The sequence below is a fragment of the Choloepus didactylus genome, chromosome 18 (assembly GCF_015220235.1).
Source record: "Choloepus didactylus isolate mChoDid1 chromosome 18, mChoDid1.pri, whole genome shotgun sequence".
Classification (NCBI taxonomy): domain Eukaryota; kingdom Metazoa; phylum Chordata; class Mammalia; order Pilosa; family Megalonychidae; genus Choloepus; species Choloepus didactylus.
Window position 1 is genome coordinate 28,401,866 of NC_051324.1, and position 18,202 is coordinate 28,420,067.

Consider the following 18,202-nt stretch of genomic DNA (forward strand, 5'->3'; position numbering starts at 1 on the left):
AGAAATTTTCATCCAAAAATGTTACTGGTTTGCTTGAAATTCCTATTTCATACTTACTTTCTCCTTATTCCTGCTTCTTTGTGACCCAATACCTGAGATATTTAGAAATGTACAGCTAAAGCTATTAGAATAGGGAAGGGTGAAGTGGAGTTTTAAGGACTCTCAAAAACTTCTGCAGGTTGCATGCTGTGTCTAAGAAACAGTTCGATGAATATAGATATGTACAATAAAAACCCTAGGGAGATCTTGAGGCTTACCTTCATTTACTTATCTGTGTTATTAAAATTGATAGGTTTGCATTGTTTTATTTCCTTTGAATTTTTGAGCTCCTTGAGAACAGAAAATATTTCTGTTCCATTAATCTTCAATTTTGTTTTATTATGCATTTAATAAATGCCACTTTGCTCAGTATTCCACTCAAAAAGTCTAATATGACTGGCTGACAACAGTCATTTGTGAATTAAGTAAATAAAATAATGTCTTATGAGTATTAGTGATTGAAATTAGTGCTGAGTATCATCAGACATGATTCCTAAGCTCAGGATCTGCAGATTTCATAGCCTGAGTCTCTTAAAAGGAATATGTGGAGTTCTATTAAGTTCTAAAAAGGAAAGTCTGCTCATGTAATTGCAGATAATTCCAGTAAGAATAGGAGGAAGAAGTCAAGATCATTTTTGGGAATTAAAAAAAAAATTAATCAGTATGTATGAAAATGGAAAGAAATGGAATATAACCAAGAATGAATAGAAAACAGTAGTAGATTAAAATGGAAAATGAACTCAAGTCGTTTGAAAAATGGCAACTAAAAGATCATTCGTTTCTCTGTTGTGGTAAAAAGAATAAGACTCAGTTCTTGGAGAAAATATTGTAATGTTAGCAGGTGCTGGAGAGAAAGGCAGAATTGCTTAGCTCATGTTTCGCTTCTGCCTTTTCCAGGAAGGAAAATGATTTTCAAACTGAAAAAGATAGAAATAACATCAGAAAGAGAAAATTAAAGCAAAGGTAGGTGAGAGAAGAGAGAGGAGGTAGTCTCTTTAAAGAAGTTTAAGTGTCCAGGCTCTGACAACTTCTGTCTTTTAACATCCAACCAGAGAATACTTCTAACAAATGTAATTATAGAGCCACTATTGTTATTCTGAGAAAAATCATGGAGGGTGGAGAGGTATAAGGAAATCGAGGATGGGCAAACATTCCACTTTTCAAACAGGTGGTAAAAAGAATAGATTCCGGATTCTACAAACTGGTAAAATTCTGGAACAGATTATTTGATAAGGAGATTTTAATCACTTAAAGCAGTGAGCTTATTAAAAAGACTATTCCAGATTCACCTTAGTTCTTTCTTTTTGGTTAGCCTTATCAGACCAGGTGGATTTGCAGGGGTCCTCAGACTATGGTCTGCCACTTGTTTTTGTAAACAGAGATTTATGTGGATATTTATTTTGTTAATAAAGTTTATTGTCTCTAGCTGCTTTTGCACTACAGTGGCTTCGTCAAGTAGCTGCAGCAGATACCATACAGCCCACAAATCCCAAAATACTTACTATCTGGCCCTGCACAGGAAGTTTTCCGGATTAGAGGAATGATATAGACCACATCTCTGATGTAAGCAGGGTATTTGAGCATTCTTCTTAATATTAACATGACAAGTGCAAGTTATGGATTTATAGTGGTCTGAATAATTGTATCCAAACATGTTAATAAATGAAATATTTGTTGACTTGGAAGGAAGTCTCTAGTGTCATGTCATGGGGGTCTGTCCTTATTCTTCTGGTCAGCATTTTTATTGTAGCTAAAGCCACTTCAGATGGCATGCTTACTTTTATGGATGTCTCTGGACAGTAGAGGACAGAATGAAGATTCAGAGTTATTGCCAAAGTCAGTAAGATTAAATTCAGTTGTGATAAGTGTAAAGTTAAATACTTAAAGTATTTACCAAAATAGTGGAAGGGGGAAAAGAACCTATCTTGACAGTAGTCTGTGCAAAAAAGACCTTAATGACTCTGTCTGAACAAAGTACTATTAGAAAAAGCTGAATGTGCCATCTTATATTACATGTGGTGGCCAGATAAAGAGAATTAAGCCTCATACTCTATGGTCATGGGCTGCTTGGAGCATTATTTTAAGTTCTGAGTACCACATTTAAGTGGTATGTTTGCAAACTAAAGTTTGTTCAGGGCAAGGCAACTAAGGTGATAAGGAATCTAGAAACAAGGACATTGGAGGAACTGTTGAAAGGGCTTGGAGAAAGGAAGAGTTATTTGAAGCCATGTGGAAGGAGGGTATAGATTAGTGTTTCAAAAGGAACAATTTGGTTTGACCAGCAATGAAAAAGGCTGCTTTCTGAACACTGCTATCACTAGAAATTGTTCAAGTTAGTAGGAAAAAGGACATTGCACTAGACTACTTTAAAAAAGCTGTGATTATTTAATATAATTTAAATTTGCATGAATTCAAAAGGAATTTGAGGGCGAGAAATCACTGTAGACTGATTAGCATGGAAGACTCAATAGGACTTTAGCTGTATCTAAAAGGATATTTAAGATTTACATAAGTTGAGAAGATGGGGAAAAATTTCAGATGGGATTGCTTATGAGTAAGGCATGAAAGTAGGAGTATGTGTAGTCTTTGCAGGGATAATGGGGTAGCAGAAAGAAAAAGTCTTAGATAGTGAGAATCAAAGATCAGTACTGGGAATAAAGGGGGATTAACTTTTCCATTCTGTGTGAAGTTTCTTTAGTACCTGACACAGTCCTCTGCATCCTGTGACTTCGGGTGGCTAAGGATTTTAGGACTCTGAATTAGTGTTCTTAGGTGGGTGAGGTGTACTTGCCCTGAATTAGTGTTCTCAGGAGGGTGAGTCTACAGTTGGAGAATATTAAAGAGACAATGGCACCAAAGTAATTTTAACCTACATTCCAAAGAGACTTCCTTAGTTTTTTAGTTGAAACATTTTCTGATTTTTACTCTCTGACAGGCACAGCTCTAGTTTAACTTTGTTTCTACAGACTCTCCCTTTGAGTTCCTCTGCCACCCTCAAAAACTCTGTCCTGGACCTTTTTTTTTTAATCACAGTTTAAAACTTAGGGTTTGTAGGTTAATGAGGACTTTTAAAAGCATATAGTAGAAGTTTAAAAGTAAAACACCCCAACATCTATGTGAAAAGAAGTTAGTGCCAGGAAGGTGGTACTGCTAAAAGGTAAACTGGGGAGTACTGCATGAAGGGAGGAAAAGGGGGACCTGGAATTGAAAACTTCTGTCTGTTTAAGGGAAACTGCTAAGGCAGATGTAGAAATTAAAAAAAAAAAAAAAAAAATTGCTCCTATAGCCTGCTTTTATTTGTTGGTTTGGGGAAAGTGATTTTGTCCAAGGTGGGCATAGGGGCATAGCATATTTGATGTTCTTGAAAATTGCTCAATGAAAGCAATTTATATTGCATCAAGATGGATGAATGAGCCACAGAGAGATGAATACTTTCTCAGGGCCCTGATAGTAGTCCAGTGGCTGAGTGAGAGATAGAATACAAATTTGGTATATGATATTAACTTATTTTTGCTGCTCTATTACCTGCTGGGAATGCTTTAAGTTTCTCTAGTAAGGAGATTCCAGTGATGTAAGTATTGGTGTTATGATCTTGGTCAGTTTTTTAAATGGCCTATCTTGTTGCTAATAGTAATCTACTTTTTCCTTTCTGAATTGCCTTCCACACAGAGCTTGGAGGACTCCTGAAGTATGTGAGGCCCTTTTTGAATTCCATCAGCAAGGCTAAAGCGGCTCGTCTGGTCAGATCTCTTCTTGATCTGTTTCTTGATATGGAAGCTGCTACAGGGCAGGAGGTAAGCTACCTTAATAACAGAAGGTAGACAATGTGGAAAAAAATCTGCTTCAGTGAAAAAAATGCCTGCCTGAACTGTGGTACTAATGTGGAAGGGACAGCTGGGAGGACAGCTCAGGACTTATCATGTCAGTTTCTCTTTGTTACAGGGCATTTGATACTTTGGGTCTGTTCCATGCTTTGCTTTGTAAGTGGAGATTGTCAGTGGTCCCTGGAATCCTCATTACATCAGGGTCACAAACTGATTCTTGTCTTTGAGGTATTGTATTGCCACACCTTTGTAATGTTTTCTGTGTCTGTGGTAGCTTTCATCGTGTGTCACAAAGCTCCTTGTGAGTACTAATTAAGTCTTGTGGCATCCCTTCTTGGCATGTTTTGTTCTGTGTATATGCCTTTATGGAGGGGTGAGCATCCATCTGTTTGTGTCTCGTGTGCACAAATGACTCTAGTGTTCTGTTCATGTTCTCTACAAGTTCAGGCTGGATGCTGAGTTGTATCGAAGCGTGCCTCTGTGGTTTCACTTTTTCTTTTTCACCTTTTCAAAGAAAGCTTGTATTTTCTGCAAATTGTGAGTAGGGGACACATACCAAAGTTAAAAATTGTTCTGCAAAAGTGGCAGATTCAAGCGGGGTATATTGTGGTTGCTTGAATCTGTCTGTTGGAAGAGTATAGTTGTCTTTCCTATAGATACACTGATGAATGCTCATTGAGTGAGTGCCTCCTATGTGTTAGACTCTTTTATAGGTTCTGGTGATACAACTGTAAAATAACATGAAGTGATTACTCTCATGAGGGTTATATTTTAATGGAGAAGGTAGGCAATAAACAAATACATGAAATGTCAGATAGATTAAGGGCAGAGGTTGGAATTGCTAGTTGGTTATATGTCTAATTATTTGCTGTAGCCTCTGGGTATAAAATAAAAGGTATGAGAGGCCACAGTAACTTACTGAGTAAATAGTGAGGAATTTCAGAAACCTAGAACACATGGTTTTTGTGAAATCTAGTTTCTGCTCTTTAGTGATTCTTTGAAGCCTAGTTAAAAACCATAAACTAACAGAAAATTCGTTAGTAGAGCAGTCTTCAAATTAATTTGTTTCTGACAGAACTGTATTTCATGCTGGTTGATTAAAAAGTACATATGGCTGCCTTTAGAACCAAAGCATTACGATTATTGTTATGAATAATTTAAAAGAAAAAGTCGTTTTTGGTAGGGGTGTCTTATCTAACCGTAACTTTTTTTTCCCTTGTACTTTGTTCTCATGAGAGTGCTGTTATCCTTTGTTTGAAAAGGGTACCTTAGAGTGGGCTGACCAATAAATGTTAGTTTGAAATGGACTAATAAATGTTACTTGGGACTTTTTAGGGAGAAAAATTAATTATCCAAGCTGCTCTCTTGCACACTGAAGACTTTGAAACTTGTGCTTCCTACAGTATAGAGCTGACTCAGTGGATGAACTGCATTTGTTTAATGATCAGTTCTGCTCCGATTCCTCTGTAGAAGTCTATCCTAATCATAATTTAGTGCTCTCCTATAATTGGCTAGTGGGATTAACTGGCCTTTATTGTGTGGCTTCATGTCTGGTTAGGCCCTCTCTTAACTGTGTCTTCCTATTGCCGTTGTTCATTGCACATTACATTTTTGTCAGCCTTTCCTTTTTAGAGTGAAAGGGAACAGTAGTCATTGTCTCATTTTATTATCAGTGTCATTTTAGTGTAAACACTGTTATTTTTTGATGATTAGCAGTTTTAGCTTTTATCAGGAATCACAGTTGTGGTCCATATAGCAGTACTTCTTTCAGTTAATGTATGTAGATTAAAGATTATTTGCTTGTTTTGGAACAGGTTACTAATCATCTCACTTGCACTTCAAACTCAACTTACAACTGTGTTAAATTCTGTCAATTCAACTTTCTTCAACATTTGCTTCCCCACCTCTTTTTTTTTATTTGTTCTCTCTCCACTTGTGTCATCTAGGTTGATTCCTAATTATTTCTTACTTGGACTACTGCAAAAGTCTTGTTCCACCCTGTGTACCACATAGGCCAATATCTTACCAAATAGTCCTCTGACCATTTTATTCCTTTCTTCCTTCTCCCCCAACTTGAGCCTTCAGAGGCTTTCCATTTCCTGCAGGATTAGGTAGTTCATGGTTTTCTACATTTCAGTCTACCCTAGAGCCTAATCTCTCAGTACTTTTCTAAACATACCAAATATGTCAGCCATATTGGATGTATGGCTGTTTGCCCAACAAGCCCTGTACGTTCCTATCTCTGTTCACTTTCTCATGCTGTACCTTTCCCTTTGTAGTCCCATTTTAAGTTCCACCTCCTCTGAAATCTTCCGTTGTTGATTTGGATGTGATCTTAACTTTCAACGACCACATGTATTTTGTACAATTTGTAAGATATTTCTTCTTCTTATGCTTTATTTGAAACTTTATTCATAAATTTTCCTTATATTCTTTACTGTAACATAACCTTGTTTGGATGGAGTGCTGTATACCTTGCAGTACCACACTGCCTTCCTCATACCCAGTACCATCCATATTCCTTAACCTTGGCTACCTCTCTGACTTTATCCACTACACTATTCTCCCTTTTACTCTACCTTTTTGCAATAATACTTCAAACTGTTCTGGCCTCGGGGCATTTATGTACATCTGGATTACCCTTCCATCTGATCTTAATAGTGCTTTTTTCTTCACATCATTTCAAGTCTTTTCACACATCTCACTTCCTTGGAGAGCTTCCTTAATCTAAAATTCCTTATTAAGGCTTTACTTTTTTCTTCATATATATTTGTTTACTGGTTTAACATATGTTTCCTACTTAGATATAAGTTCCATGAAGATAGCTACTGTATCCTGTCTCGGGCACAGTATCTCTGGTGTTTGGAGTAGTTTCACTTAAAGGAGGTACATAACCAATATTTGTCAAAGGAATGAATGGATTCATTTATGTATGGATTATGCCTTCCCCATGGTAGATGCTCAGGAATACTTTGCTGAGTTAAAATGTAAGTTTGTTGAATTAAGATGTAAGCATGGGGCTTTGTAACTACATTTGTCTGGGTGACTGAAGGCCTCTGACTTGGAAAGATCTAGGTTCTTTCAAAATTCTTTGAGTAGGCAATGAGAAAGGACTGAGGAGGGAGTCGAAGGTAGTCTGAGGCAAAATATGAAGTTTTAGAACTTTGTTAAGAGAGCCAGGAGTTTTGTGTTAAGAAGTTTGGCACCAGTAGTGTGAGGGATGGGATTTTCCTTGCCTTTTTATATCTGTGGACTAACCACAAGCCAGATGTATCTACAGAACAATCTTTAGCTTGGTATATTCCCAAAGTTAATATGATTCAGGTTAGGATCAGGTTGATTCCAGTACTAAGGTTTAGAGCCTAGAAAGTGAGGGTTTGGGTGTAGGTGAGTGGGGGGTGGATGGTGAGGATAGGATGGTTGATAAGAGGAAGGGAGTGGAGAAGTGGGGTGAGGAGGGGAAAAAGAAAGGAGATTGAATTAGACCCTTGCCAAACAGTGACAGGAACTTTCAGAATTTACTTTTCAACCCCAAGGGAGTTGCCTGTGGGAAGCCATTTCTTGACATAGTCTGCCTAACTGAAATGTAATAGAACATTTCTAAGAAACCTCACATCAAAATTCATGTTATCAGAAACAGTTGTTTCAACAGAAAAAATGATTTGTGCTAGAGCATTTCACTGTAGAATAAGAGTTATAGGAATTTGTATAATAAAGGGGTTTTTTGTTTGTTTCTTTAAATGGTTAAGTGTATTGATTTAAAACCTAAATATCTAATTCTGACCACATTAGGCTTTTGTATTCAAGAGCCTTCGTCCAGAAGCATGGGCTTTTTGTATATTCTTATTTCCTTTATCAGTCATTGTTACCATTAACAAAGCACAAAGCCACTCAGAAAAAATACCACTGTATAGCAAGGGTGTGGCCTTTTTTATTTTTCCTTAGAACCGAGGTGCTGGTTTTACCAATTAATACTTTAGACTTCTAAATAATGCAAATTATGTCTCATGTGATAGATAACAGATATCTAGTTCAGGCTGTAAAAAAATCCTTGATGTAGGAAAAATGTTTGTACTGACCTGAACTTAAGGCTGGTTGAGGTAGAAAGAGTACTGGTGATAGGGACGAGTTCTGATCCCAGCGGCTGCTCTGTAACCTTGGGCAAGTCACTTAAAATCTGGACCACAGGGAAGTGGGAGTGGCTGAGGCATTGGAGTAGCATCCATAGTTTCTTAACTAGTGATGGACATCAGAATTGCCAAGCTCTATTCTAGACTACTGAATCAGGAGCCCAGGCATTCATTTTTGTATAGTTCAAAAAGCTCCCTGGGTGACTCTGATCATGGACATTTCTTAGCTGGCCAAGGCATGCAAGGCTAAAGACTGTTTGTATTTTCTTTGCTCAAAGTATTCAGTGGTATATATTCATTTCAAGAAGAAAAATATTACTTGTACTTGGCTTTTCAGAACATAACTCAGAACTCTAAAATTCCAGTTGACTTGCTTTTGGTTTTTGGGATGGTCTGAGTTGCTAGTTGTTCTGTAGAGTTTCTATCAGGTAAGTTGAGTCCCACCGGGGACTCCATGAGAAGTTATATAAGGGTTTCATTGAATCTCTTACTGGTGAATCCTCCAAATACCATGTAATGTTATAAATTTATTTACTGAGTTTGGACTGAGCATTGAAAGGCAAAAGATCTTGCCAATTTGGGTTATGTCCCTTTTGTTTTCTGTTCTTTTGGTATCTCAAGAGAACTTTGGATTTACATAAAAACCTATTATATTTGCAGTTAGTTCTCTGGAAAGCCCATTTTCTCGTTTCGTTTCTTTTTGTTTTATGCTCTGATTAGGAATCATAATACAAAACTTGTAGTAACAAAAGTTATAGAAGATCTACCGTGCTTAACATGTATTTTTTCAAAACTAATATGTCAAGATACCTGATGGCATGTTAGACCATTGGGCAAAAAACACGGTCTTAAATTATTTACTTTGCACATCACTGCTCGAGTGGCAGATACAACTGGGGGTTCAAAGTACCTTTAAATAAAGCTTATAACCCTTTTTAAATGTTAGGCTTATTGGAATTTCTTTTTACTTTCTCTAATACAAGTTAAGTTTGCCGTATCTATAAGAGTGATGATGAATTTTTAGTTGCATTTTTAGTTGCAGTTCTTAGAATCTTAAAGGGAAATAGCCAGCTGGGTTGAGTCTTAAAAGCAGCTGTTGGGAACAAGGCATTTGTGCTTAGGCTGAGAATTTTTCCCCCTTGTCACCAATATATACACATTACCACATTGCCATTGTTCAAACTATTCAGGGAAAATTTTCTGCTTTAATAACTCCTAAGCTATTGTTGAAATCTTAATTTCAGGGCTATGTATATTGTTGGAAGCTCTGTGTGTCTCCTGGTAATGTAAAAGAAGAGTCTCAAAAATTAATCCCTTTTTCAAAAGAATACAGTGTCTAAGCCCAAAAATATTTGTGTAAAAAGCCAAGTTGATTTTCCATTACAATGTAACCATTATAGATTGAGATACTGTGGATCAAGATGTGCCCTGAGACATTTTATAGTGCTACAGGGGTGATATATATATATAAGGAGGAAATTAGATCTATTCTCCAAAGTTTGGTTTGTGGGAAAATTTGAGCACAAAGTGTTGCATGTACTGTCTCCCTTTTGCAGGTCGAGTTGTGTTTAGAGTGCATTGAGTGGGCCAAATCAGAGAAAAGAACTTTCCTACGTCAAGCTTTGGAGGTATGTGTTTAACTTAGTACTAATTTCAAGTCTGGGCATTAGACACCATCCTGATCAAAAGTATTTTCAGCAGCTTTTATTACTCAAGCACCTAAGGATTATTTCTAGTTGTCCCACTAATTAGAATTACCCTGGTTGAAGTTTTGAGACACACTTGCTGTTTGGCTCAGAGAAATAAGCAGCAACATGGTAAAGTTAACAGTCACTGGCCATGATAGGAGACAATACCATGGGCTAGATCACTTCTATGCTGTAACAGTAACAGTTCTGTGACTGTCAATCTTTGATTTCTTTCTTTGGCTTTTTTTCCCCTCTCATCAGTCAATGCCTCTTCTTTTCCAGGCGAGACTGGTGTCTTTGTACTTTGATACCAAGAGGTACCAGGAAGCATTGCATTTGGGTAAGTAAGTAAAGAGACATCTTAGCTGGCTAAATGAATGTGTTCTGAATCTGGCTACTTTTATTTATTACCTATTAATAATTTATATTCTGTCTATTTGTAAGGATTTAAGGTGGCTCACATTTACTGAATCAATCATGATTCAGTAACTGAATCAATCTACTCTAAAACTGAGTAGAGTTAATCTGTCACATTTAGAGAGTAAAAGGGTCAGTTTTTAAACTCACTTCTTTAGGGCAGTAAAATCCATTTCATTGTGATACTGAATTTTTTTTTTCAATGTGTATCTTCATTTTGCTTATGGCACCAATCTAAATTTCAGAATTAGTTGTTTGAATTGCAAATGTTTTTACTGGCTGTGATGTTTATGATAACTGTTTTTGCTTAATTTTTAAGTGTTTAAAATGTGTTTTAAGTAAAACTTGTACTATTTTAAAAGTCTAGAAATTAATTGAGTACAAATAAATATGGAAGCTGGAGTGAACTTTCTCCGATGTGGACTTTACTCTATGTGGTCTTTTAAACACTTAAAATCTTCCCCTCTGCTTGTTTTTTATTAATGGATATATCTGGACTAATTTCCCCAGATGGAAGAACATGACTTTTATGATCTATTAAGTTGAAAAAATTGCCAATATTTCATTTTTATCCTGTGAAAATGGCAATTACATAGTCTGAACCTAGTAGTAGCATTTAAATAAAAATAACAGCTTTGTTAAGATATAATTCACGTAATATAAAATTCATCCTTTAAAATGTACACTTCAGTGGTTTTTAGTATATTTGGAATTGTGCAACCATCAGCACTATCTAATGTCAGAATATTTTCATCATCTCAGAAAGACACCGCCTACCTGTTAGCAGTCACTCCCCATTAATTCGCCATGCCCCCCCAGCCCTAGGCAAACACTGATCTACTTTGTGTAGATTTGTTTATTCTGACATTTCATATAAATGGAATCATACAATATGACTATACCTGGCTTCTTTCACTTAGCTTAATGTTTTTAAGATTCGTCCATGTTATAGCATGTATCAGTACTTCATTCCTTTTTATTGCTAAATAATATCCCATTGTATGGATATACCACATTTTACTTATTCTTCAGTTGATGGAAATTTGGGTTGTTTCTACTTTTTGGCTTTTATGAAGAATGTTGTGAACAGGTTTCACGTGAACATATATTTTCTTGGTCATATACTTAGGAGTGGAATTGCATGGTCACATGGTAACTCTATGTTTAACTTTTTGAGGTGCTTCCAAAGCAGCTGCACCATTTTAAAATTCCACCAGTAATGTATGAGGATACCATTTTCTCTATATTCTCACCAACACTTGTTATTAGGTGTCTTTTATTTTAGCCATACTAGTAGGTATGAAGTGGTATCTCATTGTGGTTTTGATTTGCGTTTACCTGATGACCAGTGATGTTGAACATCTTTTCATGTTTTATTGGCTATTTGTATGTCTTTGGAGAAATGTCTATTCTCCAGGCATTTATTTGCTTATTTTTTAATAAGAAGATTTGTCTTCTTATTGTTTATTCTGGATAAAGTCCCTAAGCAAATAAATGATTTGCAGATATTTTTTTTCCCCTTCTGTGAGGTGGTTTTTCATTTTCTCGAAGGTGTCCTTCAAAGGTGCTTCAAAGCACATTTTAATTTTGATGAAGTCCCATTATTTCTTCTTTTGTTGCTTGTGCTGTTGGTATCATGTCTAAGAAATCATTGCCTAATCCAAGGTCACAAAGATTTATTCCTGTTTTCTTCTAAAAGTTTTTAACATTTTAGCTCTTACATTAAATCTTTGATCCATTTTGAGTTGATTTTTGTATATGGTGTGAGTCTGTTTGGATTTGATGCTCTCATCTGAGATGGGGAGAAAAGGTGTATTTGGAGAACATTGGCATACCCAGAACTCCTTACCTTCCCCCACCAGCCCTAAGACCCAGTGTTTCTTATATTGTCTTTTGATTGCTGGACAGAAAGAAAATGAGAGTAATTGCCTGCCTGAACTGGAGAATAGTTCCAGCATTTTCTGGGTGGAGAGTCTCACTGTATTTAAATTTTAGCAGTCATTCCAGTGTTGTCTTTAGGTTGAAGAAAACTTGAAAGAGATACTTGTTTCTCTTTTGGAAGACAGCACATTAGTGGGAAATTTAATTCCAGCTTGAGATCTAATAGGTATCCTGTTTTTGAGTTCAGGCAGGTTTCTTTATCCTGAATGTTCTCATGAGGGTGGGAGAGTCAGATGTTATTAGGGTATTAAGATCGTGGCTAACAGGGGTGTGTATCTTTTCCTTCTCCAGGTTCTCAGTTGCTGCGGGAGTTGAAAAAGATGGACGACAAAGCCCTTCTGGTGGAAGTACAGCTTTTAGAAAGCAAAACATACCATGCCCTGAGCAACCTGCCGAAAGCTCGAGCTGCCTTAACTTCTGCTCGAACCACAGCAAATGCTATCTACTGCCCCCCTAAATTGCAGGCCACTTTGGACATGCAGTCAGGTAACTAACACCTGTAGCTACTCATGGTATATGTTTTCTCAGCACTTGTCTTATCTCACAGTGGAAGAAAGAAGGGGTTGGGGTTGGAGAATAAAAGTGATAAGGCTCAAACTTCTCATGTGTCCTCAGAGAAACCGGTTTGAAGCCTACCTTTCCTTTACTTTCCCTAGCCAGGCCACCTGGTTTTTAGAACCAAGACCCTAGTGAAGTCTCACTTGGGTTTCAACAGTTCTTTTAACTTTCCTGTTACTTGCTTACTCAGGATAGTGGCACTTCTTTCTAGCATTGGGCTAGCCCAAGTCTGTTGCCTCTTGGAGACCTTTGTAAAACTGGTTGGACTTTTTCCAAAAAGGGCCTCTGATTAGGGCTGAGGAATGACACCCTAATTTTGGCAAGTGTAGTAGATAGCTTTCTGACTGGGTGTGCAAATGTTGGGGCCAGGAATCCATGGGTTGGCAAGTGGGATGCTTTCTTGTATTAAGCAGTTTTTTTACTTGAGGAATCCTTGTTGAAGGATTGCTGGAATTGGAGGCAGAAGACCATAGTTTAAGCCCTGGTTTTACCTCTGTGATCTTTGTTTCTTCATCTTTAAAAGATAATACCTGCCTCTCAGGGGTGTTGTGAGAATCAAATGACAAATTTTTTAAGTTGTAAAATCCTGTACAAAGAAATTGGTAGCACAAAAATATTATTTTGTAGTAGTAGAAACAATAGGCTGGTTCTGTGAAGAGAAGTTATTCAGTTGTATGCATATTTTTCCTAATGCTTATTTTTCGTTATTGATGCCGTATGATTTTTTCAGCCTCATTTGGACTCTTAGTGCTGCTTAGTTGTCTTTTCCCTAGTCTGCTCTCTTTCTCTTCTCTAGTATAATTTAGATGTTAAGAGCAGAAGTTCTAGAACCAGACTTTCCTAGGTTGAAATTATTAGGGAATTAGCTCCATGGCAGCTATCTACTATATCTTTAGCTTTAATTTTCTCATCTATAAAATGGTGATGATAATTGTTCTTCATAGAATTATGGTGGTGAGTAAATGAAATGGTGACTGTAAAGCTCTTATCTCAGTGTCTTAATGTTAACCAAGTACTGATGCTTTCTTTAAGCCCCTACTCTATTAAATCTTTTGTCTTCCTTTCTGGTCAAAAGATGAATTGCATTCTACTTTTCAGAAGAAATAGAAGCCCTTCTAACGTGAACCCTTGCTACTTCTCTTTCCTCCCTTGAATTTGTATCACTCCCCATTTTTACCCCTTAACGAGAGTAATTCTTTCACCTGCCATTTTGGTCCATTCTAAGTCTTTAGTCTTTCCTCTCTTCTTGGATCCTTCCTCTCAGTCTTTGAATTTTTCCAGCTGAAAACCCACAGCCCTTTCTCCTTTTAAAATTGCTGTCTTCCCCTTCTTTGTCAAGCTTCTTGAAAAAGTTGAAGAGTAGCCTTAATTAGGTGTCTCTCTTGACTCCTTGAGAGATGAAGTTGGGTACTCCTTGTATTTCTGACTTTTGGGTGGAATTTGACCCTGTTGAACACCCTAGGCTTTGACGTCACGGTTCTCCCTTAACTAGTTATTCTTGGTTATACTTGACTGTTTCCACTTTATTCTGACTGCCCCTTAAATGTGAGTGTTCCTTAGTGCTGCTTTCTTGGATCTTTTCTCTTCCTGGCCTTCCTAGCTTCCTGTCTAATCATACCCTCCCATGGCTTTAACTGCCACATTGCAATAGTGACCTTTAGTACTTCCCCTCTCTCTGAAATTCCAGATCCAGATTTCTGGCTGTTAAATACACTTATACCTAAATGTCCTATAGTTATCTCATTGTCAGTGTATCATAAATCAAATTTATAACCAACTCCCCAACTGTTCCTTCGGTGTTTCCTATCTTAGTTAATGGTATTGTTACTGACTTAGTTACTCAAGCTCTTGTTTTTGGAGTAATGTGACCTTCTTCTCTACTGCACATATCCACTAGTTACCAGATCTTGTTGAGTCTCTCTCCAAATCTGCCCTTTCTCTTCCATTTCTTCAGTCCCTGCTATAATTAAGGGCTAGATCACCAGAGTATTCTTTTACTGGTTTAATTGTCCCTTGCCACTTTTCCCAATTCATCCTCCTTACTGGCCCCAAAGTCATTTTTCTGAAACACAGATCTGATTATGTAACTCCCTTGTTTAAAATTCTTCAATGGTTCTCCATTGTTCCCAGGCTAAATTTTACTTTAACATGGCATTCAAAAGGAAATGGCACCCTTTACCCTTCATCCTCACCTCTGGTTTTCAATTCTAGCCACCAAATGACTTCATAACTTCATGTTCTTTAGGTACTCCATGCCATTTCCTGCCTCTTTCCATTTGTATATTTTGTCTCCTGTACTTGGAATTTCCTTTTCATCTTGTCCCCTTGGCAAACTCATGCATCCTTTCATATCCAGCTCAGGTGTTTCCTTTGTAAACTCTCCTCTGCACATTCTTTGCTTTCAAACTTCCCTACCAAAGATATATTCTTTTGTACATATTATGGTACTTATCTTTTTGTTCTGTTTTGGTGACCATCTTTCCCACTAGACTGTAAGCTTCTTGAGGGCCTTTGTCATGTTCTTTATTATACTTATTATTTTAACAACCCAGAAGTCTTTGTTTTTTTTTACACCTATTATGCTGTGAATTCATAGGAAATAGGTTCCAGCACTTCAGGCTTCTTTTTATTGGTTTTCAAAGTGTGCTTCTTTGGGTGGAGTAGGCTATCACTTCAGTTGAACCCAGGTACTTTTCTCTCTGGCTTCCTTCTTCTGATCATTTTCCTTCATGTGTTTGAGGGAGCTATCTTGGCTTGTTGAGCGCGTAGTATGCTCAATAAATACATTAATTCTCTTGGTAGGACTCTTGTTTGTTTACAACAATGCCAACAGCATGCTGGGTAACATTGTAGATTCTTCCGGTTCTGCCATGGTAGCATTTGTGGGGCATTCCTTTTTAAACAGTGCCGGCACGCACGTATGTGGCCAAAGGAACAGCTCCATGTTTTCTAAAAGGCCTAGAAAACATATAGCAGTTTCCTCACTTTTTTCCCTTTGAATTCAGTATTTTGGGGAATTACTGCAAGATGGCGGTTCTAGTTGCAAGACCTCATTCAATATTTATTTCCTTTATTGTAGCTATTTCAGTACTTGGCGCATGGTAGGTCCTCTTTCATGTTTGTGTTGAATGAGTGACTGTCCTTTATTTATTTATTTATTTATTTATTTTTAAATAGTAAACTTCATATGCTAACCATGATGCTAGTAGCCCTGATGTGGCACCTGTTTACTAATGTGTTAGGGAAAGCTGTGTACCTGTTCTTGGGCCTTATTTTACATATTGTGTTTTACTAGACTTATTTTGGGCCTAGCCTATTCTCTCCTTGCTTTGAAATGGGAGTGGGGGTTTGGGGAAAATGGGAATTTGTCTCCTTTACTTTAGCAGAGTTAATACTTGGGTACTCTTTTTTTTTTTTTCCTTAAACTCTTTATTTTGAAATAATTTGAAACTTACAGGACAGTTGCAAAAATATAGTAGAACACTCATACAGAGAGCTCCAACACCCCCCACCCCAAGATACCAAATCCAACAATTTTAACATTTTGCCACATTTTCTGTATCGTTCTATCTGCCTATCCATCTGTTTGTCTTTTTGTCAATCTGTCTAGTTATCTATCAGTTTTCTAAACATTTGAGAGCAGGTTGTATACATCTTGCTCCTTGAACATATAATAGTTCTGTGTACATTTCCTAAGAACAAGACTATTCACTTATCTAACCACCTTAAGTACAGGCATCAAGTTCACAAACATTAATATTGACATAAAGCTTCCAGTCTAAATACCAATTTTTTTCATGTGTCTCAATAACGTTCTTTTGGGCCTTTTGTCCTCCATTATTAGATCCATTCCAGGGTAATGTATTGCATTTCATTGTCATTATCTCTTTAATTGCTGTGTGTCATTTTTTTTTTTTTTTTAATTTTATTTTTAAATAAATTCAAACTTACAGGAATAGTTGCAAAAACAATACAAACACTTGGGTATTCTTGAGGGGGCTCTCTTTGGCTGCAGAGTTATAAGCAGTAACAGAAGGATCTGATTCCTCCAGCCTCAAAATGGGAGGCTTGTTTTGGTAGGGTAAAATGGCTGGGCGATGGCACATATCACTTGATAAATGTTTATTAAGTCACATTTCCAGCTGGAATGCCAGGCACACAGGTATGTTATAGGTATACCTGTAAAGATACGCTGAAACATTGATCCCTTGGAGTTACGTAAACAGCTTCATTCTTTTTCTTCAGTGTACTAAATATTATCTTGTTTACCTTGATGTGAAAAATATTAGGAAGCACTGTGGTAAACAAATGGATGGGGCTGAGGTTTATAACCACCTAAGGGACTGGGGCATAGTTAGAACTGGTGTAAAGAAGTGTAGAATTTTAGAGTTTAGATGCCTCCCAAGCTGGAAAGAACTAATTTTTATCTTATTCCAAGTGATAACCTCGGTTGGAAGTAAAAGCAAGTTCAATCACAATTAAGATCATTGGGAGCAACCTAGTGTCTTAACAGTTGACAGCTGGTCAGTTGAAGTATGGTATGTCAGCCTAAGGAAACACTGCTTTAACCATGTAAAATTCAGTTCATAGATTTGGCTTTATGTGAAATCTGTACTTGATTGCATCTAGGCAAAAACACATACATAAAAAACAAAAACAAAAACACATACACAAATGACAAATATCTGAAATGAGGATATAAGAGGTTGGATTTTTTTCCTCCATGGAAACTTCTTAAGTATAAAAATGGCAAACTTAGAAAAACAATCTTAAAGTATTGGTTGATGTTATTAAAACAGGTCCTTCAGACAGTTTAGGAATGTTTGAGTCAACTCCCTGACCCATGAAGGTGACATCCTGGAGGGATGAACATGGCCTTTTCCAGTGTTTCCAAAAGCTAGCAGGACTAGTGGTGGTTAGAAGTATAGGAGTAAGATGTTTTAGTATATGGTTTTAGGATCATCTTGGAGTTGTCTCTGACTTCTTTGGAAATTTATATTGGCAATATGACAATATGATATGGAGCTGGGAGGCCAGATCTAAGATCTAGTCTCAACTCTGCCACTAGCTGGCCATGACTTTGGGCTGTTTGTATCTTCTCCTACCCTCAACTATGAATTGCCAGGGTTGGACTAGATTTCTAAGGCCCTTCCCAGCTCTGATCTTTTATGGTTCTGTTATTTTATATAGTTTTTACTCCTTTCTTTTCAATGTCCAGGTATTATCCATGCAGCAGAGGAGAAGGACTGGAAAACTGCGTACTCATATTTCTATGAGGCATTTGAGGGTTATGACTCCATCGATAGCCCCAAGGCCATTACATCTCTGAAGTACATGTTGCTGTGCAAAATCATGCTCAACACGTAGGTGCATGTTAATTCTGGGATATAAGAACTCAAGGCCTTCAACTAAGTCTTCCTGCCATGGCAGAGATGGCTTGGGCAGAGGTTTTGGCCAGTTTCAGCAGCAGCAGCAACCTCAGACTGGTTGGGATAGAGTGGAAGGATCAGAGATGTTCCAGAGCACTTTTGCTAGTCTTCAGAATTGGAAAGACAACCCGTTTTGGAGAGTTCCCCTCTTAGTGCATATATTCTGTCCAAATAGT

At 37.2% G+C, this 18,202-nt stretch overlaps 1 protein-coding gene across 1 annotated transcript in view; it reads left to right on the plus strand.

The window, feature by feature from the left end:
- Window positions 1-18,202, plus strand: part of PSMD11 (proteasome 26S subunit, non-ATPase 11) — a 30,995-nt gene that overhangs the window by 4,127 nt on the left and 8,666 nt on the right. The window contains exons 3-7 of the mRNA XM_037809837.1: window positions 3,709-3,833; window positions 9,550-9,621; window positions 9,964-10,021; window positions 12,331-12,525; window positions 17,816-17,960. Of these exons, the coding sequence (XP_037665765.1) occupies window positions 3,709-3,833; window positions 9,550-9,621; window positions 9,964-10,021; window positions 12,331-12,525; window positions 17,816-17,960 (595 nt within the window). The remainder of the gene's footprint in view (window positions 1-3,708; window positions 3,834-9,549; window positions 9,622-9,963; window positions 10,022-12,330; window positions 12,526-17,815; window positions 17,961-18,202) is intronic.